This window comes from Aotus nancymaae, unplaced genomic scaffold (assembly GCF_030222135.1).
Source record: "Aotus nancymaae isolate 86718 unplaced genomic scaffold, 86718_ANA_hifiasm-v0.15.2.pri h1tg000001l, whole genome shotgun sequence".
Lineage (NCBI taxonomy): Eukaryota > Metazoa > Chordata > Mammalia > Primates > Aotidae > Aotus > Aotus nancymaae.
The window spans coordinates 5,166,147-5,190,149 of NW_026988412.1; the positions used below are offsets into that span (position 1 = coordinate 5,166,147).

Sequence of the window (24,003 nt, forward strand, 5' to 3'; positions counted from 1 at the left end):
AAAATCTCAATGAAGTGTAGACTTTATAATAATCTTTTAGTATTTGTTTGTTAATTGTAATAAATATTCCATTAGAATGTAAGTTGTAAATAGTGGAGGAATTAGGTATGGAGTATATGGGAACTCTATATTATTGTCACAATTTTTTAAATTCAAAATTGTTCTTAAAAAATAAATTTTATTTAAAAAAAAATGAATTCAGGGAAAAATTACCAAATATAAAATAAATGCATTAAAGGCAACAACAAAAATTACAAAATAAGAAAAACAAGTGGCTTTTAAAAATAAGCAGGATAAATGAGTGACAAAGACATTACAAATTATAATAATGCATATCCAGTTAAAGACAGTAGAGTGAACAAACACAAATAGCCCAACTTATTCTTCAAACCCTACCTAAGCCACATTGAAATGTTTTATATTAATTAAGACATAAATCCACAAGGACAAAGATGGCAGGAGAAAGACAGTAGCAACCAACTTCTTGAAGTTGCAGAACAGGTGGCCTCTGGTAAATGAATTGGCAGACCTGAGAATATTAAATTCTGTGTCAGTAGTAAGGAAAGCCAAGAAACAACCCGACTTTAATTAATGCTGGTTCTCTAAAAGGGTTAGAAAATTTTCCATACCAGGTAGCTACAGAAGTAGGGGTCTAGAAACAGGAAGACCATTTGTAAGTCTGTTTAAGAACTAGTTAGAGCTCTGTTGCCATGGGCAGCTGCTTTTTCATCCTAGAGAATGGTGAAAGTAAATTTTGAGGTGGGGGGTTCTGGCTTGGAGTCACCAACACATCTGAGTGCAGAGATGCTGTCTTGAAGTCAAAGGGATTAAAGGCGAGTTTACATACTCTTTGAGCAGGAGAGAGCCTTTTGAATTCCAGGAGAAAAAAAAAAAAAACTCAACATACATATATCTGAGGTTCTTCAGGAACACAGTAAAACTGACCAAAGGCCATCCCTGCTGTGGACTCTGCTTTAATTCAGTCCTGAGCATGCAGAGCTGTCAAATATGTTGTTGGAGAAATGAGTTTAAACTTGAGGAAAGAAATCCAGGCCAGAAATGGGCATGCTGAGCTGTCAGTATATGTATAGCACTTAAATATCTATTAATTTAAATTTAAATATCTATATTAAAATATTAATTTCAGTATCTGTATTAAAAATCTCATGCAGTAAGTCTGTATGAGATCAAGAAGGGCATGAGTATAGATAGAGAAGACAAAAGCTCCAGGGCCCTTCAGTGTCCACAGTCTGAGCTGAAGAAGCACCAGCAGAAGAAGAAGACCAGGTGAGTGTCAGACCTGGGAGTCAAATGGTTGAAGCATTTCAGAAAGGAGACATGATTACCTGAATCAAATGCTGCTGAGGACTGGACATTGAGCACTGCATTAAACAACATGGAAGTTTTGGTGGCTTACTCAATCACCATGCCAGTGGAGAAGAGGTATAGAACACATGGGGGCTGAGGCTATGACACATGAGAACAGAGACTGAACTTTGTGCAAAGGCTGCAGGTTGTAGATGTGGAAACCAGAATTTAAAAACTGAGCTGTGGGAGATGAGAGGAATGTGCTTGGTCCTGGAAGCAAATAGAGACAGAATTGTGGAAAAGGGGCATGAGGAAGAAGTGTTAAATGCTTCAAGGAAGTCAAAAGGATGTAGAGTGAGAAAATACTACGTGCAGTTAAAATGCTTGCCTCTGTTGATTATTACATACATATTGCGAGATAAATGTTTTTGTCATAATACAGCATTCTTTAAGTAGTGCCTATGTGTCTTTGGCTGCTTTTTCGTTTACTCTAAAAATCCAAAGGCTTATGATTTTAGGAAGGTGGAGACTTAATCAACTCAGTCTTCCCAGCTTTACTTATCCTAAAGCAACAGGCATCCAAAGAATAAAATTCTATAACTTAAATGATAAAATTAGATGTATATATAAATCATTAAATTATTCATTAACTATTTGTTTTAATGGACCAAACTTCATATTTTGTAATTAAATATGTATTACAAAGACATGCTGTGCCTTGAACTTGTTAGCACAGTCTCATCTCACAGCCTTTGCTCTAGCTCTTCTCCCTGACTGGCTTTTCCCCACACAGCTGCATAGCCCATTTGCACATCATCTTCAAGTTTGAGTCACATGTCGCTGCATGCTTAAAATCTTTAGTCACTGGAGAACTGCAAACAAAAACCTCAGTGACATACTGCTCCATGCCTATGAGAATGGTTAAAATTTTAAAAATTGACAGTATCAAGTTCTAGCAAGGTAGTAGAGCAAATGGAACTCTCATACTTTACTCGCGGGACTGCAGACCATCACAGCACTTTGGAAAACAGTTTGACGGTTTCTTTCTTCAGTTTAATGTTAATTAAGCATACAGTTATGATTGGATCCAGAAATCTCACTCCTAGATATTTGCTGAAGAGAAATGTAGACATACGTTAACAGAAAAGCCTGTACATGAATGTTTATGGCGACTGTATTTGTAATTGCCAAAAACAGGAACCAATCTAAATATCAACAGGTGAATGGATAAACTATGATACATCTATAAAATAGAATATTAATCAACAATAAGCAGAGACAACTGATACCCACAACTGTATGGATGAATCTCAAACGCCTTTTTCTGAGTGAAAGAAACCAGACAGAAAGACTACAAACTGTAGGATTTCATTCTTGAGACATTCTGGAAAAGGCAAAACAAAACAATAGGAACAGAAAACAAAGCAGTGGTTGCAAGAGACTGAGAATAGAGGAAGGGGACCAGTTTTGAAGGGGCAGTTTTTGGAGTGATGGGACTCTTCTGTATCTCAATCCTGGTGGCAATTTATGGCAACAGTTACATGAATGTATATATTCCTTAAAACTCCTTTCATGACAGGCATGAAAATTTCTTGTATGCACATTTTATTCCCAAAACCTGACCTAACAACAACCACTGGAGATGTTACTCTGACACTGAGGCTTCCCTGGCCACCCATTTCCATGGCACTGTTTCCCACCCATGCTGTTCAAGGATCTCCCTCTTCCTCTCCCCTGATTTATAAAACCCATCACAGGGTCTCCAGGAACTGTTATGTCATCTCTTAGATTGTTGCTCTTTTAGTTTGAAGAATCGAAACCATTTGACCTTTCTTCATTGAACCTAGTTTTCTCTCCTTTTAAATTCTCAACTGTTTCACATTTTTACCTTAATTATTTTGCTTCGAATACATAAAATTTTAAAAATAGATAATTTGCATTAAAGAAAAAAGGTATGATGAAATTGAGATTGTTTACAGGGTTAACAGACATGTTTTTCTGCATAGATAGCAGCGAGTGCCTTGCAGATGACTGTAGTATAATTGCCGGGGGGAGCCTCACTGGTTGGCACCCAGACTCTGCTGCTGTGTTATGGCGAAGAGTTTTGGGGATCCTTGGAGATGTGAATAACATTCAGTCACCTAAGATTCATGCCAGAGTTTTCTGCTATCTCTATGAACTCTGGTACAAACTAGCAAAGGTAAGTCTACTATGTTACTTTTTATTCTAATCTAGGAAAATGGTTTTATCATTTAATGTAAAAATTGTGTTACAGTTAACTACTGAACATATTTGGAAACACAAATTGTATGTTTAGACAAAGTACATTCTATTATCAAAGAGTAATCATATATAACATGAATAGTTTATAAATGTAAAAGTTACTTAGTGCAAAGTAGAATATTGTTATAGAATATTAAATATAAGATGTTAAGTAGTTCTAGTTATTCTCTTTATAAAGGTAATACTATACTGTACAAAATTTGAAAAATGTAAAAAAATACAAAGAAGAAAATTCACACCACTATTCATAGAAATAGCCAATATTTGCAACAAGATCATCTGGGGGAAAAAAAAAGAAATAGCCAATATTAATATATAGTCTTCTTTCTTTTTGCAAAAGTAGAATCTTAGAGTACATACAATTTTTTTTTTTTTTTTTTTTATTTATTTTATTTGGAGTCTTGCTCTGTCACTCAGGCTGGAATGCAGTGGCACGATCTCGGCTCACTGCAACCTCTGCCTCCTGGGTTCAAACAGTTCTCCTGCCTCAGCCTCCTAAGTAGTTACATAGAATTTTTATTCTGATTTTTGTTTGGGTTCTGACATTCTTATGTTATTAAATTTTTTTCAAAAACATGATTCATGTTTGTTTAGTATAACTCATCAAAACATTACTTACCATTTGGAATTCAGGACCTCCCCAGCCATTAACATTCAAGGAAAAACAATGCCTTTGTTTGGTATTTAAATCTAAAACCACATACAGTAAGCCAAACACACAATTCAAAAGGATAATCTTATGGTAAAAGAAAAATTTGTAAATATTACAGGTGTTCACTTAACTTATAGAAATTTAGCTGGAAGCAGCTATTTGGTCATGGAAGACAATGTTGAAATACTTTTGGGATAAAAGTAATATTACCTACCCTGAAATTCTCCTCTTTGTGAATTAGATACGGGATAATCTAGCAATAAGCCTGGATAACCAGTCTTCTCCATCTCCTCCAGTTTTGATTCCACCACTCAGAATGTTTGCATCATGGCTTTTTAAGGCAAGTGGATATGTGTTTATTCCTTTATTGCAATTTCCTCTTCCTTCCCGAAATTGAGTTTGAAAAATGTAATTGCCCGAGACTGCATGTTTTGAAGGCAGGCTGGGTCTTACTAAAACCACTGCATCCCACATGTTTATAAACAACTCTTAAGGAAAACTGAGAAGTAAATGAAATGTTGAAATCCTCTGTACCTGGGCTTGATTTAATCTGGAAACTTCATCTCCTTGACAGGCAGCGACACTGCCAAATGAATATAAGGAAGGCAAACTGCAAGCCTATAGGCTGATCTGTGCCATGATGACCAGACGCCAGGACGTTCTGCCAAACTCAGATTTCCTGGTGCATTTTTACCTTGTGATGCACCTGGGATTAACCAGCGAGGATCAGGTATTCTGTGACTCCTTTATTGTGATTGCTCATTAATTGGAAATAGCATATCACTCTTTAAAGGCACTACTAAGATTTATGAAAATATATCAGAAGTGTTGAATTTCTCAGTAGTTTCAACCCTCTTACACACAGCAAGCACAATGGTCTTTCAAAAACATAAATCAGGTTTCATGTCCCTGCCTCTTCTCCCCTCTTACTTTACATTGATTGCATTGTGCCAACCAAATTCTATGGCCTCTATAATCTAACCTCTGCCTGTGTTGTCAACCTCCAAATACTATTATAACCATTTTTTTGTTTGGGTTCTGCATTAAATATGGTTTGAAGAAAGTGATACTGATCATTTTTAAATGTTTGAAAATGGTTGTTCTGTTAGTTAGGATGTTTTTGTGAAAGACTTTACCTGTAAGGTAGAAAAGGAGTCCAGACATTTCTTGATAAGGAGTCATTTTTATTTCTCCCAATGGAATTTAGTTTGGGTCAAGTTAGAACAGAAAGGCCCACAGAACCACTAGCTACTGCTTCCTCCTTGTAGACCCTGGGTTTGGGGGATAGGATGTGGCCAGTTCCTATCCTTCCTCCCTTGGGAAGACTTCTGCCAGTTGAGGGAGGTTATGGATAGGGACACATGGATTCTTAAATTGATTTGGGATACCAAGCAGGCAAGTGATGTGATTGATTTATGCTTCACAGAGATTATTCTGGACTGCATTTGGAAGATGGATTTGAAAATGTGATGGTAGGATAGAATGGGAGATTGGCCTGTAGATTGAGAAAAACTAAAGAAGTATTTAAACTAACACAGATTTTTAAAAATGATAAGAACTAAGCCGGTAGCGTTGGGGATGGAAAGAAAGGCATAGAAAAGATTCAAGAAATTTTAAGGCATTTCATTTTATCACTAGGTTTTCTTAACCAATTAGAGGTATAGGGAGTGTTTCAGAATTTACCCTTTAAGTTGTAAATACTTATTAATGAACTTGAATCATTTATTAACTATCAAGTAGCTGTCCTTTCTGCAGTTCTTTTATTCTTTGAAGGTCTGATGCGGATTCACAGACCTTTTGATATCCCTAGCTTATATGTAAGCAGTAAGCTAGGGATGCAGTCTAAAGCAACCAGAAAAAACTTGTTTATCTAAAGCAACAGAAAAAGCTTGTTTATTGGGATGTTTTTTGTGTTGCTTTACAATGCATTTAAACCTTTTTAACTTTTGAGCCCTATTTAAAGAGTTGGCAGTATGTATTTCCCAGTACTTACTTTGAGCTTTAAAAATCATTGAACTCTTATATTAAATAATAACCATACCATCCTAGCCAGTAGTCTGTCATATTCATTGTGATTTTAGCAGTGTATAGAGGACATCCGTGTAGCAGGCTGGCTTAGACCTATAATCTCATTTATTTCCTAGAAAAATGTAGAAACGGGGACATAGAGTAGAATTGTTTGTACTCCTTGCTCAAATATTTTACAACCATCATTGCAAGTGTAAGCATCTTTTACAGAATGATGCAACTCAGGGTGTATGGAGGATAATGGGCTATAGAAAAGAGAATTAACTCTCACAGATGATAATGAACTCCTTCAATGAGAGAAGCAAAAGAGGAAAGTTTAGTTAACAATACTCTACTTTAAAGAAGTCTTTTGCTAATATTTTGCAGGAAAAAACATTTACTTGGAAATAGTCATCAACTATAGATCCTTCTCATTTTATAAAAACAAGTAAGTTAGCAGTAAACAATGTTCCTTAGAATGAGTTTTTTAGAAAGTCATGTAAATAGGTGAGTTTCAAATTATCTTTCTGTTCTAAGGTGTGTTGGTGTGGAAATGAAACAATAAAATGAGATGAAATAGGAGTATATTATATAGCGTTAGAGAACCTGAAAAAAAATATTTTACAAATCATTTTAAGAAATATGATTTTATAGTAAAGACAAAAGAATTTTCAAATTTTGTGCTTAAAATTGTTTTTACATTTTAATGCATATTATGTTTTTAATTAAGGCCCATTATCTTTTGTAGTTCATAGTGAAATACATAAATCTTAAAAGATGGTTCAATGCTAACATTAATCCTAACATTCAGACTTCTAAGACAAAATGAGGATATCATAAATCTCTATTTTAAAATCAGCCTATTGTTTAGGCTATTAGAAGCTTGAATTTTTATGTGAGTTTAATAGAGTTGACTGTTTTCTTTAACCTTAACGATTATTTGTATGTATTTTAGAAGCCCTGACTGTCTGCCAAACAGAATTACTCTAAGTAAACTTTATTCCTTTGCCAGAAGAAAATTACGCAGAAGACCTAATGAAAGAAACCTTTTTCATTTAAGTAAGAAATGTCTCTGGTAATTAGTTTAACTTTTGGTTCACATGTCTAAATAGATCATAGTGGTTGTTCAAGAACTTATGTAATTTTGGAAACACATGTTATATTAATTATAGCAGAAAAGAAAGCATTTACTATAGAGAACACAGTTAAATTCAATTTTTTAATTAACAAACTGGGTACCTGTGAATGGTACCATTTCAGGGCTTCTTTCTGTTTTGTGAGAATTCTCAAAGGGCCACACTTTTATGTATCCTACCACTAAAAGGATTTATTTATGCAGAGAGAACCTTATGAAAGATGTCCTGTGTTTTTAAATACATAATTGTAAATAATTGTTTAAAACTGATTGTCAGTTTTGTCTCACAAATAAAATCCTGGGTGGGTTTCTTTCTTTTGCCTCTGGGTGGCACACTTGTCTGCATGACACAGCTTTGTGGTTCATGGGCATTTGAACATTATGCTGTGTGTGGCACAGTTGTTTTACAAACTTCTTTCTTAAATCTGAAAGTATCAAAGTTATGTCAGTAGTGACCAATAAAGTGTTGAATTAAATAAGTTATAAGATTCTAAAATCTTTTCAAACACAATGGTATTCATAGTAATTGAAGACATTTTTTAGTTTAAAAAACTATTTGTAAAGTAGATGTCTCACAAGTTGTGTTCTCTGACAATCCTGGAAAGTTATAGTTTCATCTAATATGATAGAAAATTTATTATGTAAACAAACATGGTCATTTGTATCTTAAAAAATAATAATACATATATCAAACAGCCAGAAAAATGTAGTGCATTCCAAAACAACCGTTTTTAGTATTTTTATCCAGTTTTAATTATCCTAATAACTTATTTAATACTAACACAATGAACTTATTGAGTAGTATTTCCCATGGTACGTGTGTAACATGGGTTTGTGGTTGATTGGTGTGATAGAAAACATGCTTTGAAATGGCTTTATTTTTTCCTTGACAATGAATTTTTTTTAAAAAAATGAGGTTACTGGTTTACAAAATAACTAAAATCATAAACACTTCCAAAATAACTGTAAATTATGAAGAAAATTTGGTGTGACTTTCAGGGCTACCCAGCCTGCCTGTGAAGGGGTCTGCCAGTGTGTTTCCCTCTGCTCAGCTGCTTTGTGTCTGGTGGGCTGGTGGTGGTGCTTGGGGGTATTTATTTCTTCAGCACTCACAGTGCTGGACTGTGTGCTGGGGAGTGCATGATGTTGTACCATTGAGTCTTGTCTGCAATTCAGTTCAATAAATATCATGGCCTATTTTATTTTATTATTGATTATTTGGAGATGGGGTGTCATTCCATTGCCAAGGCTGGAGTGCAGTGGCACAGTCAGTTCATTGGGCTAAAGCAATCTCTCGTCTTGGCCTCCCAAAATGCTGTGATTACAGGTGTGAACCATAGTGCCCAGCCCCTGAGGCCCATTTTATAAATTATGAAGTTTCGAAAAATATCAAAAACTTTTGCCTAGTGTCACATGTTAAAAAGGCTGTTAGAATTCACATGCAGGCCTGACTTATTTCACCACATATTTTTTTTGATTGATTCACAGCTAGTGTGTTGGTTCCATAGTCCTTGATGTTGTTTCTCCCTTCTGTTTCATTTTGCCTGGGCTCTGCCCTTGGTCCCACCCCACTTCAGAATCCTCCTCATTAGAGTACCCAACCCAGCCTGGAAAGGCCTGTCCACATTTGCTTCTTAGCTCTTCATCGTCCTTCAGTTTCTCTTCTAAAGCTGTTTCTTCTTGTTCTTAGTTTTTCCTAATACTTAAAGCAGCTTTTTCACCTCAGAATTCCCCAAAATAGTTTGACATGAAAGACCTATGATTTGGATTTATTAAAAACAGTTTCTGGCCATGCCTGGTGGCTCATGCCTGTAGTCCCAGCACTTTGGGAGGCCAGGGTGGGCGGATCACAAGTCAGGAGATCAAGACCATCCTGGCCAATATAGTGAAACCTCGTCTCTACTAAAATACAAAAAAATTAGCTGGGCATAGTGGCACGTGCCTGTAGTCCCAGCTACTCGGGAGCCTGAGGCAAGAGAATTGCCTGAACCCAGGAGGCAGAGGTTGCAGTGAGCTGAGATTGCACCACTGCACTCTAGACTGGCAACAGAGTGAGACTCTGTCTCAAAAAACAAAACAAAACAAACAAAAAATCTGATTCCTATTAATTTCATGATTATTTAAAATAGATGGAAAGATTAATATGTGTGAAATTGAAAAGGACAGTTGAGGAAAGAAATTTTATTTTTATGTTTGTAAGAACATGTATCAAAGACTGGAAGGTTTTCTTTGCTCAAAACAAGTGAACTGTTTTTTAATAATGACTTACAGATTTAATGTCTTAATGTAATTTGTCAATTTGTCTGTTATACATCAAAGTTAAATTCTCTTTTAAATGTAAAACCTACATTAATGTAAAATTACTGTTGCAAATTTACATATAGACATTTTGGGAAATATGGGTCTTTGTCATTTTCATCTATAATGTTGTATTATCATACTTTGTAATGCACCAAAAAAGCATGAAACCTCTCTCCAATATAGAAGTATGTGTTATTCTGCCCTGAATTAGCTATCAAGCTACATATTTGGATCATAACAGCATAAAGTTATGATCTAGTGTAATAGAGTATGATAAATTGTATCGGTTAAGAGCAGGGACCTCAAGTCAGCTTGTCTGGAGTTCCAGTCTTGGCTTTGTTACTTATTAGCCAAATCATTTGGGGTCGCTGTGCCTTGGCTCCCTTATCTATAGAATGAGGATAATAATAGTGCCTACCTTATAGGTTTGTTTGAAGACTTGAAAGAGGTAAAGCATATAATGCGTTCAGTGTGGATCATGGGTATGACCCCTCAGTAAGCATCAGCCCTTGTAATAATACTAAGGATGAGGAGAAAAACAGCAGCTCCTTGAGTAACATCATTTACTTCTGATATCTCAAAGTGTTGACTGTTTTTCTTTCTCCATACATGTTCTTACTTTAAACATAATAATTTGACTAAAAAACATAACTAGGCATTGTGGAATCTTACAACGTGTGGAGAAATAACCATTCCTTGTGCTGTAGATAGACATGCCTGTTGATAGCATTTGTTTTTACCTGTGTATGCTTATGGTCCAGAAGTGTTTCTTTTGTGTCTGTGGCCATCAGCTCACTTTCCCCTCACTTTTCACCCCACCCAATGAGCGTTCTGTACAAGGAAAGCTAGAAAGCTGAATGTTGCATATTCCAGACTCTTTGCAGCTGGGTTGGCATTGAGCCAAGTTCTGTCCAGCAGAGACACCAACCAACATGGCATTTGAAAGTCGTTGTGGGGAGTGGTCAGCAGCAGCACAGAGGGAGCTGAGTCCTCCTGTCTTGGAGGTACTGCTCTGGTACCAGCATCACTGGTGAGATGAGCAGACAATAGGCTCTTCTGGAACAGTCTTGTGATGTGGATGCTTACCAATTTTTTCCTGGCTGTGGAGATTTGTGATTGGTTCCCTGGCACTTTGAGACATTCTGTAAGCCATTTAACACCCTCATATAAATATCTTTCTTCTTAATCTCAAAACAGTGGTTTCTGTTGTCTACAAGTAAGACTGGCTCAGCCAGTAACTGCTCCGCAAAGTGCTGTGCTCGGCACTGACAATACGTGATCCACACTGGTTCACGTATTTATATTTCAGTTGCTGAACGCACTTGAGCATTAATTTAAAAATTTTAGCCACTTATATTGTAGGCAATAATATTTAGCTTGTAGGAACATTTTGCTTTCATTTAACTCCACATTTTAATGAACCTTTTGTCACATCAGTGTTAAAGAAACCATAATTTTAAACATCATATATAAAGGAGTATTCTCTCAAAGAAGTCAGAGTAATTTGTGATTTTCTTAACAGATGTTACAACCTCCTCTCATGAGGTATATGATGGAATAATATAATAATAAACAGGCGTTTGTTAAAAGATCCCATGAGGCCCCTCAGTGAACATAAGACTCAGCAGTGAACTTTGAAAGTGAGATGCAGGGGTGATACTTGTAAATTGGACATACCTGACTCTATTAATAACCCCAGACAGCCTGTATCATGCAGTGATATGTAATAATTGCATCACCTTTTCTCAGACAAAGAATTGTTCTTTGCTGAAAATTTAGACTTACAACTATAGAACCATATAGGTTAGGTAAACATAAATTTCAAAGTATATTTAAGGTGAAATATAAATGAGTATTCAGTTCCAGAAAAAGTAAAGAATTAAGATGGCAAATTTGGGGCCTCATTTATCTTCAATCCCAGGAAAGAATTTTAATACATGTCTCTAAAGTGCTCATTCTGTACAGCAAGTGATTTTACCAAGGTTTTAATTTACAGGATTTTAATTCAACACTAGCAGATAAAGTACTTATTTGTGAATTGAAAGATCTAACTGATGTTCTGAGGATGAAATAATAACTTTGATGTGTATAAATAAAGAAACTTTAGACCTTTAGAAGGCTAACTTTGTTAAAGCTTCATTTAAAAACAGTTAAAAAAATTTTTGGCTCATACTACAAATAAAAATAGGACCAACTTGGGGCCTTATTCCTCAGGTTGTTAAGAATTGGAAAATGTACTTCCAAGAATTCAGGATATAAGATGACTTTAGAAGATAGTGACTTTGAAGAACGACATATGACTCTCATGGATGGCAGGCCTGATACTGGGAACTAAAGTGCCTTAGAGCTAGACTCAGCTTTGTCACTCACTGGCCATGGGGCCCCCACCTACCCACAATTAGTCAAGTGAAGGAATTGGGCTAGAGAGCCTCTCAGACCCTTTCCCATTGAGCATTCTTAGATCCTCTGATTTATTTTTAGGCATTTTATTATTAGGGTCACATCACTCCTTCCTAAATGTGGCACAAAGTTCAGTGATCTTTTTATGTTGAATATTTTTTCCCACCATATAAAGACCTAGTCAGGTTATGATAGTGTGAGACACATAAACAAGTATCTGTAATGTCTATCGACTTGTGCAAAGAAAACAAATAAGTAGTGATATACATGTTATGAAAATTAGACCGTTGAATATCCTTTCAGCTAAGTTGATTTGAAAGCAGCTCACAGAGGAGAGGGGATTTAGCAGGACTTTCAAGGATGGATAGGATTTAGATAGTAGGACAAGAAGCATGATGGAATTTCATGTCAAAGATATAGAACTTTTCAGGCTGTATTCAAGAACAGTGACTAGAGTGGCTTTGATTTAATGCCAGATGTATGCATAGAAATAATACGTCGTCATGAATCCAGGCAGCACTGTAAAGAGCCTTGATCCAAAGTAGTTTTCATCCCATAGACAGTGGAGAGCTGTTGAGTTTTTGAGCATGATACTCCACGTGACCAGAAGAGCATTTTAAGAAGCTTAAACCACAGTGATAAAGTGGGGGTGGATTGTAATCGTGAAAGAATGACGACAACAAGCACAGAAAGGAAATTATTGTAATAGCCCAGGGGCAAGGTAATGAGGGCTAACAAGGACTGAGATACAGATGGGGTTTGTGTGCCTGTGTGTAAAGTCATCATATGTGTATATATTTTGTATATATATGCACATCATATGTGTTTTGTTCATGCGTGTGTGTGTGTGTGTGTGTGTGTGTGTGTGTGTGTGTGAAATATGTTGGAGAGATAGGATGTAGTACTGTTTGGTAAGCGTCCTGAGAAAGTAGTGTCCTGGCACTATTCCCGTTGTCTGTCAAAGCAAATGTCAATTCAGAAAGGCAATATGAACTGAGAAAAGGAAGGTGAGTGGGCATGATAAGATAAAGTGATTTTAAGTTTCGGTGCACGTCTCGATGACCCTTCCCTCACCTTGGACATTGTAGCACAGGACAGGCCAAGTGGGTGCATCCAAGTATATATCAAGGGGTGTCCCCGAAGATTTCTTGCCTGTTAGGAATTAGAAATGTGCAGGAAAGATTTCCAGGGACATTTTCTCTCTACTTAAGAGAACATTTTTTCTAATTCTGTTGAAATTCAAGCAGTTGATTTGCAAATTGTAAGTGTATTTATAATTATTAAAATGGAATGTCTAAAGGGCTTTGTTATTTGATGTTTTGGTTAGGTAAGACATATATTTGTCGCCGATTATTTTTGAAAGTAATGTGGCACTTAAAAACAAGTCCTTTTATTTTTCTAAAAATACAATTTTTGAACTGAATTTACTTTATTCAAATTAATGAAATGTTATTGACTGTAAGGGGAGTTTACTGCACCAATAAACAAAACTTCCAGGTTTGACTTAGGTTTTATTAAAGGATAAGGACAGATGAGATATGTCAACCCTCTCCTGACATGTATTGCTAAGTTAATTCCTATTTATGCTTATTGTACAAATTCAGGTTGATAAAATATAGAAGCTGTCATGTAATTAATATTACACCATCAGATAGCATCCAGTGCCTTCTGAGTGTTTTCCATAAGTTTTCATGGGAATGGACAAGCCACAGATTCATCAAAATTTATCAGTGAAAATTTATTATAACTTTATTCAGCTATCAATCACCATAAAGACTTCAATAGATGACTGCACCAAAAATAAATGGGAGAGTTTTTTTTTTTCTTTTCCTTTACAGCTGTAGAACCAATAATTATTTTCATTAGTCTGTAGATGGAGCCCACTTATACCTCAATAAGGAAAGTAAAAATATGTAGTAGGTAACAGATGGCAGAGGTTTCGGTTATGAGGTTTAACACATGTGCAGTGAACTTGTTTCACAGCTTTAAAAAGTGTAAGATAATAGCAGGAGGCTGATCCAGAGAGAAAAAAAATCTACCTGACAGGCCAGAAACTAGGATTTTGTTTGATTTCCTTGGTTGGATTTAAATGTTATCAGTGATGAATATGAATTATGTATGTTTAGCTACAAATCTTCCAGTATTTAATAAGACATGCTACATGAAATAAAACATAAAAATGAAGTATAATAGCAACTCTCAGTATATGTGGGCAAAGGAAAGATTTTGTTCTTAGTAAACTGTTACTGTGTGATATCGTGTATCAGTTGGCATACATTTTTCAGTAGAGAACCGTATTCTTTTGCTCTGAGGTTTCTCTCTGGAAGGAGACTCTACTGTGGCCTGTCACAAAACCCAGGTCACTGGAATATTTTTTAATAGAGTCACTAGAGTGCCTTCTGTCTTTTCCCAGAGAGGGTAGATGCTCAGTAAATATATTGATTCATAGAAAATTGAAGAGAAAAAGAAAACTTTCTGAGACTGGCTTTTCCAAATCCACATTGCATCATGGGGAAGAATGGGTGACCAAAGCAGCCAAGCTGAACCACTTTGCTTGAAATTTTGGCTCCATCAGTTTCAAGGCAGGCATTAACTTTCTACTGTGGTGAGCTAGTCAACTTTCATTACCCTAGAATAGTGATTCTTAGGGGGCAGGGAATTTTGCCCCCTCCAGGGAACATTTGGCAATGTCTGGACACACTTTTGGTTGTCATAACTAGAGGAGGGAAGTGCACTGTCATCTAGTGGATGAAAGCCAGAGATATTGTTAAATATTTTAGATTGCACAGAAACACAACAAAGAATTTATGACCCACAGTGTCAATAGTGCTGAGGTTGAGAAACCTTGCCTTAGAGGAGTACTTGTGCAGATGACATTGTCCTAAGAGAAGAGCTAGGTGATATAAATTAAATGACACAAGTCAGTAATCAAAAATAGTATGAAAGTCTTACTCTCTTAGCTTAACAAAAGAAACAAATACATACAAAAATTTAACCACGGAGATTAAGAAAGTTAATGTTTCAGGTAGAGTTATATGGGTTTTCAAAAAGGGGGTGCAATTTCATATGCTTCAGCTTACTAAATTCTGCATCTAAAAGAATCAGTTTAAGAAATAAAATATGGAACATTCTGATTAATTCTGAAGTTAACATGAAAATTATCTGAGATGGATTTTGCCTGGAAGCCCAAAGTAGAAAGCTGTGTGACCTGCATCTGCAAAGCCCAAGGCACTGTATGATGAAAGGAGGTGGGAAGGGGGCTCAGGTTCCATTTCTTGCATCAGCACTGCCTGAGTAGCTAAGAGGAAGCAGGCTGGCTGAGAGAACAGCTTGCGTGGAAAAGGGTTGGTTCATGGACTCAGATAATTGCTTTCTTCAAATGTCTGAAGCAGTGCTGTGTGGAGAGAGACTGTTTTACCTCCAGAGCCAGAACTAATAGGTAGATTCCAGCTCGTTATCAGGAGACACTAAACCCAGTTTCCTGTTTAAATATTGCAGGCAATAGATTCTATGTCTGTAAGCCTTCCAAGCTCTGAAGAATTCAGTCCAAGACTATCTTACCCTCTAGGACAGCCTCAGAAAAAAGGAACATTTACTTTAGTAGAGCCTGAGCCCTACCTAGCCTTGCACTCAAGTCGCCGCATCCTTGAATCAGTGACCACATACATAGCCTGTTTGGCTTGTGCTGCTTGTTCCATGAAGTGGGTTTCTAATGACTCTGGGACTTTAAGAAGGTGAAGATGGTTAGGCCTTCAGTAGGCGCTGGTACATTCACTGCAATACCTGCTCTTTGGAATATAGCTATTGACCTATAAGACTATCTATTCTCATTTAGAATTCTGTGAAGACTTTAAGAACTGTTACATTTTTCTCCAGGCACAGAGGCACTGAGAGACAGAGGGATACCTTCTAGAGACATTTCAAGTACTAAGGTTATACTTGGGGAAGGGGGATACATAAACTCCCATTTGGAGAGGAATGATTTTTGAATATAATAGATTTAAATAATGACTATGGTTTATAATTCATAAAGGGTAGACTTGGATAGAAGGAAATAATGTCAAGAAAAGCATTTTAAATTGCAATTTTTGTTTCTGTGAGAAAAGTGCTCTCCTTATGGGGAATAATCTCTTTTTTTCTGTTGATTTCTTTTTAATACATAACAATAAGTGGTATTGTGGTAATTGCAGATTGTTCAGCTATTAATGCTATTTACTGAAACACATTTTAGAGAGAACATTGTTTTCTAAAGAAACAATAAACAACAGTTTTTCTTTTGTTCTTCCATGGAAAAAATATCCTTTGGTAGGTATTTGTGGGCTAGAGAAATGTTAGCAAAAGAGAACCCTTTAATAATATGACATTAAAACAAAATACCTACCATTTTCCTCTGGGCTGGAGTCTAGTTGAACACATACAGAATGGTCCCTTCATCAAGACCCAGTGTCTCGTGCCACCTATTTGCTTCCCTTCCTTGGTTCCCATGGCATACCTACGCTCCCCATCATGTAGGAGCCCTGTGCTGTTGGCGGCCTCACTCTTAGCTATGAGTAGCTCTCCCCTCCCCTAACAGGTCATTGTTGGAAGGCAGGAGCTGCCTCAGAACCTCACAGCAACTAACATGGTACCTTCAATCCAGCTAGCACTTGAGAATTTCAGATGATCCTGGAAAATTAATATTTTAATAAGATCATGAATAAATGCTGCTATTATTTAATAAAAATAATTATGAACTTTAGAATTTACAAAATGCTTTCAGATACTATCTCCTTTGCCCTTTTGAAGAGTACAGCAGGGCGTGTTGCATTTTCATTCCCATTTTACAGATGATGAAATTGTTGTTCATGAGGTAAAGCATCTGCCCAAGTTCAGATAACAAATTAGCTGTATCTTTTACTGGAATTTTATCTTTAAAGCCCTCTTCCTCCTATTTCCTCATTAGCTCAAACGTCTACTCCTAAAGCACATTCATTTAAAAAAAAGTCGTTTTAAAGTCCCTAAAATGAATTTTGTTATATATACATCAAAAATCAAAATGTAAAATAGATATTCCTAGAATTTGAAGCAGCAAGCCATTTGTTCAACATTTAGAGGTTGATTGACCTCTCTGCTTACTGCTGTGTGGGATTTGTATATGGTGGACTTTTCATCATAGGATGGGCAGGACGAGTGTAGTGTCGGGTTTGTGGGTATTGCTGCTTTGCTAGTGGATCTGGCCTGAGGTTTCTCCGTAAGCAGGTGGATAGATACTTTGGGATTGTTCTCTCAAATTTCAGTCATTCTTGAGAGCTCTTTGTCTAAACACAAATTGTCTAAATGGGAGGAGTGGGAAATTGTCATTCTAATTCATCCAGGTCTTCACCCATATTAGTGAGATGGTCTGTAGACTCCTGAAATTGAACCACCACAGGGTTGCCCTCTTTTTTATTTTTTTATTTTTCGGAACACAAAAATGTTGAGAGCTTCAGTTTTGCTGCTTTGTGCAGGCGGAGTAATTTTACTTGTTAGAAAATAAACTAGAGGGCATGCATTTTGCATTTTCTAGAATGAAAAGAATGGATAATAATCATATTCTAAAATTAATTTCTTTACTGATATTGAACACACCAGAAGATGTGGGAAGTACTTACAGAAATCATTGTTACTTTTTAATCTGTTCTTAGGCATAGGTTGGGAAGCATCCTGGCAAAATTCAGTGCTGTGAAGCAGACTCGTTTTCACCCAAACCTGAGAGCCAGGCTTCCTGATTTCAACACATGAGAAGGAAGCATGTTTAAATGCATGGGACATGCTAGTCTATGATGGCATTAGAAGCCCTGAGGTGTTTTTTGTTTGTTTGTTTATTTGTTTTAAGCAGTGTTGAGATCACAAATGAGCACAGAAGCCACAAAGAACTGGTGTTCTCTAATGTTCATTTTGAGGAAAGAATAGGAATCTTAATTTGTTGCTGGAATCCTGGTAAACTTCTTTTTTTTTTTCCATAAGATCTTTCTAATGAATTTCCCCTCACTGCCCCAGCCTCCCCACACAGTCCCCTCCTTACCCCTCATGCCCAGTAATTCCCTAAGAAGATGGCTTTGGTGGAAGACCTGTCTTTATTTTGAAGATAGCATTTTATGAGCCAGTTCCCTCATCTGATAATATTTCTATGAGGGTAGAAGTTACGTGTTTCTTTTTGGAAGCATATTTTTAAGCTGTAGCAATCATTTATTGACTTCACTTGAAAGTATAGCTTTAAAAGGTATTATTTGCATTTTTAATGAATGATTATTAGGCAAAGTGAGTGAGATGAAAGAAGAATTCAGGTTTCAAAACTAAGTCCTCAAAGTAGTGCTATGCACTATATATGAGGCCCGTTATTCACAAATATCAAATGGTACTTCATTGGCCCTGACTTAACATTTTCCCTGCCTGTAAGGAACAGGACCATGCTTGGGTTTGCGTTTAAACCTTACTGCTAACTGTAGTTCTGGCCTTGATTGATGTATTTCTCCATGTCTGTAAAATGAAAAGATCGAATGATGTTCTCTTGGATCTCTTCTCTAAGTTTTTATGGTTCCAAAGGAATACATTAAATACCTTTGTTACCCAAATTCAGTAGGGGTGTATTTTCCCCACTGTTTTTTCCTACTTCATTCTGGGGTAACATTATGGGCAGTTGGGTCCTAATCTAGATTCTAACATTAGAATGAGAAGATTATTTTACTTGGCATCATTGGCAGCGTCAGTTAAATTTTTACTGTGCCCTTGCAGGCATGACCTTAAGCAACACCTGACTATGTTAAGTCTGTGGTTTCACCCAAGAGTTTCTTTTTAATATTCTAAGAAGAATGTATTTCTAGGAGATGCATTCTTGAGACAGAGTGAAGAATAAACCTGGGAAAAGTATAGTTCCCTGACTCTGCAGTACCTATATTAATTTTGTGTGTGCACATTTGACTCATTTTGGCAATTCTTACCTTACTGTTACTTATATGATTATGCACTGTAAGTGCATTTTTGCCCATCCTTTTATCTGTGATGGCAGTGACTCTGCTTTTCCTTCTGCTAGAAAACATGTAAAGCTGTAGAGGAGGGGGTGGAGGAGACAAGCAGAGACACTTGGCTCAGTTTAGCCTCTTCTGAGACAAGCAGCTGGGCACCTCAGAAAAAGATTTTAGTATTTTCCTACCCTAGCCCTCCCTCATCCCCAGCCCGCAGTAACTTCCTTGGTGCTGTATAAATGCCTTTTTGTGTAGACTTATCCTGAGCTTTGGCCATCAGGCCTGATCTGCTTTTGGAGTGCTGCACCAGCATCTAACACTCACAGCACCTTACACACGAATCTGATGCAGCTGAGTCACTTCCACTGTTATCACTTGCTGGCAACAACTTGTTGAAGCCCTCATTTGCTAAAATCTCATTGTGAGGATTTAATAACTGCTCTTGAGCATCTGCATCAACCTCATTAAGGCAGCCTGTTGTACAAACTGTAATGGTGTCGATTTGAAGCTTATCAGGGTCATGACTAAGACAGTCATTACGTAGTCAGACCGTGGCACCTTCAAGGCGCTATTGGTGCAGCTGGTAAGTCACTTCTCTCCACGACCCTACAACAGTTTTCTCATCTTGTGGAATTATAAATGTACCAGAATTTTTTAATAGGTTTGACATCTCCCTGTCAGTCTCTTTAGTGAACTCTGAAATGCCCATTATAGAAAACACACGTGAAAGACGGTAGCCTCTCATGATCCATGGGCTTCAGGCAGGGTGTTGTGTTGGCCGGAGAAAAGGGGCTTTATGTTTTGTTCATGTAGCAAAGGACTTGGGCCTAGGGGAGAGAGCTGATTCATGTGATGGAGAAACAGTTTTTTCTTAGAGGCTCTGATCTCACAGCACTCTGAGCATCCTTGCGGAGAGCACTCATTTGCTACTCCAAAAATATTTTGCAGAAAGGTTGCTCTGGGCTTGTTTGTCACATCATAGGCTCTGGCTTTCTTCCCACCAAAGAAATAACAGGCATTTCCATTTTAAACTCTGATTTTCTCCCTAAGATCAGGGACAAGACAAGAATGTCTTTTCTCACCACTTCTTTTCAACAGTGTACCAGAGATTCCAGACAGGGGGTTAGGTAAGAAAATGAAATAAAAGCCAGACTGGAAAGGAAAATGTAAGTTATGTATATTCACAGAGTATATGATCTTGTATTTGGAAAACCTCAAGAAATAAACACACACTTAAAAAAGAAACCTACTAGAGCTAGTAAATAATTCTGTAAGGTTGCAGGATACAAGATCAATATATAAAAATCAACTATATTTCTATACAACAGCAATGGACAATTTGAAAATGAAATTAAGAAAGCAATTCTATTTACAATAGCACCAAAAAGAATAAAATACTTTGAAATAAATTTGACCCAGGTCTTGCAAGGTAATATATACTAAAAACTGCAAACCTTGCTGTAGGACATTAAAAACTACCTAAATAAATGGAAATGTATCTGTGGATGAGAAAACTTAATATTATTAAGATAATAGTACTCCCCAAACTGATATATAGATTCCATACAATCCCTATCAGAATTTCAATGGTGTTTTTTGCAGAAATGGAAAAGTTGATCCTAAATTTCTTACGGCATTGCAGGGAATCCTGAATAACCAAAGCCATCTCAAAAAGGAACAAAATTAGAGAATTACTAGTTTTCTATTTCAAAAGTTCCCCAAAAGCTAGAGTAATCCAAACAGTGTGGTCCTGGTAAAAGGTTAGACATATAGATCAATGGAATAGAATTGGGAGTTGAGAAATAAACTTACATGCCCATAGTCAGCTGATTTTTTGACAAGAGTCCGAAGGCAATTAAGTCAAAAAGGAATAGTCAGTTCAACAAGTGATGCTGGGACAACTGGATACTCACATGCAAATGGATGAAGTTGGACCCCCACCTCATGCCATATACACAATTAACTCAAAATGGTATGAGAGCTAAAATGATACAACTCTTAGAAAGGGAAGGACTAGATCTCCATGACCTTGGATTTGCCAATAGTCTTTTAGATATGAAACCAAGTATGCAAGCAGTAGAAGAAAAAATGGATAAATTATCCTTCATCAAAATTAAAATCTTCTGTGCTTCAAAAGATGCTATCAAACAAGTGAAAATACAACCCATAAAATATTTGAAATTATGTATTTGATCTGGTATCCAGAATATATATAAAGAATTCTTATGCAGCTGGGCACGGTGGCTCATGCTTGTAATCCCAACACTTTGGGAGGCCGAGACAGGTGGCTTGCTTGAGGCCAGAAGTTTGAGACCTGCCTGGGCAACATGGTGAAACCCCACCTCTACCAAAAATACAAAAATTAGCCAGCCTTATTAGCTAGTCTCAAAAATAAACAAATAAATGAAAATTTAAAAAAATTTAAAAAGTCTTACAACTCAACAACAAAAAGACAGCCCAAATAAAAAATGGGTGAAAGATATAGACTTTAACTTCTCTAGAGAAGTTATAAAAATGGCTAAGAAGAACATGAAAAGATACTCATGGTAATTGGTTTTAATTTGAATTTCTCTGGTGAATAATGATGTTGAAGAACATCTGATTATTCACCAGAGAAATTCAAATTAAAACCAATTACCATAAGGTAGAAACAGCTTAAATGTCCATTAACTGATGAAAAGATGAACAAAATATGGTAAATCAGTACAATGGAATATTGATTTGGTCACAAGAAGGAATAAAGTATTCTGTGCCATGACGTGGATGAACCTTGAAAACATGTTAAGTAAAAGAAACCAGATACATAATGCCGTATATATTGTAAGATTCTGAATTCTAAAATATCAGGGTAGGCAGATTCATGGAGACAGAAAGTAGACAAATAGTTGCCAGTTACTGGGTATACGAGAAATGGGGAACAGCTGCTGGTGGGTGTAGGGTTCATTTTGGGGTAAGGAAAATGCTCCCAAATTAGTGGTAATGGTTGCACAATTCTGTGAATATGCTAAAAACTACTGAATTGTACACTTCATAGGGTGAATTTCATTATATATGAATATATATCTCAAAGCTATTACCAAAAAAAAAAAAAAAGGGCACTGTGTAGATGGATAAGTGACCTATCGACTTCAATATAAAAAAAATTCATGTGCAGTGCTCCTTAAATAAGTAAATAAATCTATATCCCACATTTTCTGAAGCAGAACAGTCAATCTTCACTGCTTAAAGGCCAGCCAAGTTTTTCTTTATGGATAAGCTGTTACAAAAAATATTCAAGGTTCTCTTTTTGGACTTGAGCATCATAATGCCTTTTTCTGCCATCTGTCCACTTGTTCTGTCACTCCTGAAATCCTGATACTGTGCAAATGCTCAGAGCAGCTCCCGTGGCCTCAGGAGTTTGTTGCATGTTTCCCATTCCCTTTCCCTTTTGCATGTTGCTGTCAAGGAAATTCAGTCTTCTTTATAGCAGTTCTGCTGGTGAGAAGTTCTAGGCATTTTGTTTTGTTTTAAGACAGGTTCTCTCTGTTGCCTGGGCTGGAATGCAGTCTTACAAATACAGCTCATTGCAGCCTTGATGTCTAGGCTCAAGTGATCCTCCCACTTCATCCTCCCAAGTAGCTGGTACCACAGGAGTGTACCTCCATACCTGGCTTATTTTTTTTTATTTTTTGTAGAGGCAGGGACTTGATATGTCACCCAGGCTGGTTTTGAACTCCTGGGCTCAAGTGATCCTCCCACCTTAGCCTCCTAAAGTGCTAGGATTGTAGGCATGAGCCACAATGCCCAGCCACTAGGCAATTTTGATTCTTCAGATGCAGAACCCAATTACTCAGTCCTGTAATATTTCTCCTGGCCTCAGTAACATAGTTGTACTCCAAGAAATCACATTGTGTACAACACTTGTGAAAATCTCTGCTTTTTTTCCCAGACAGATGCACCAAGTTAGCCATTTTAACACATAATGTAAAGCATATACCACATATGATTTGGCCCCAATCATAAAAGTAATTTTCAGCTTTGTTCTGCTAACTTTTTATTCCCAGTGACTTTTCTGGAAATGAAGTATTGGTGCCATGCTCTGCTGTGCTTTTTTTTTTTTTAAAGGGCCATGTTGATTTATTTTTTAATAACCAGAAGCCAGGTTAACAGCTTGTAGTATGTAAAGTATGTCCTTGTGCCCAAAGCTGAAAGAGCAGAGACCTACTAACAGAAATGAGAGAATCAGGACTTGGAGCTTTGAGGTCTCTTCAGATCTGGTCTTCTGGTAAGTAAAAATATCTCATCTCTCAGCATTTATGAACTGTGGCAGGCAGGCAATAACTAACACTTAAAAATATGCCCTCAAGTACTATAGGATCCTGGCTGCTTCTTCATTGTTAAAGTTTATATTCATATTTAGTGTTAAATGTATTTCTCTGCATTCACATTTTTATAATTAATTACCCAAGTATAGAATGAATCATATCTTTTTGTTAGCCAGATTGCTGGGATAAACGATCCCAACCTTCCCCTCTTTACTAAATAAAAGAACTTCCTATAGAATTTCCTAGGTAAAAGACAGCCGTTTTCTCTGAAAAACAGTGATGAAGTCATCTAACTGTGTAGTGTTTTAGTTTACTTTAAGTAAAAAGTTAAATGAGGAATTGAGTGATTTTTCACATGCAGATTTTACTTCTTGATGATTGTGTCTGGCCTTGTGGAGGGACGGAGTGACTGTAGGTGGAATAACCGGATCTGTTTGCTCTTGAGAAGCAGGCGTGAGTCCACGAAGGAAAGGCAGGGAGACAGATGGCTGGCTATTGTGTTACAACCATCATCTGCTGGGCCCTGAACAAATATTAAGTGAATAATATATATGTAATTGGTGTGAAAGTACAGTTGCAACATTTCTAATATGGTTTGGAGGATGGCTACTTCTTGAACATTTGTGTTTT

General features: G+C 36.7%; 1 protein-coding gene across 4 annotated transcripts in view; it reads left to right on the plus strand.

The window, feature by feature from the left end:
* Positions 1-24,003, plus strand: part of RALGAPA2 (Ral GTPase activating protein catalytic subunit alpha 2) — a 330,878-nt gene that overhangs the window by 140,811 nt on the left and 166,064 nt on the right. For all 4 annotated transcript variants that reach the window (XM_064375258.1, XM_064375283.1, XM_064375285.1 and 1 more), the window contains 3 exons: positions 3,315-3,508; positions 4,485-4,587; positions 4,822-4,973. In XM_064375258.1, the coding sequence (XP_064231328.1) occupies positions 3,315-3,508; positions 4,485-4,587; positions 4,822-4,973 (449 nt within the window). The remainder of the gene's footprint in view (positions 1-3,314; positions 3,509-4,484; positions 4,588-4,821; positions 4,974-24,003) is intronic.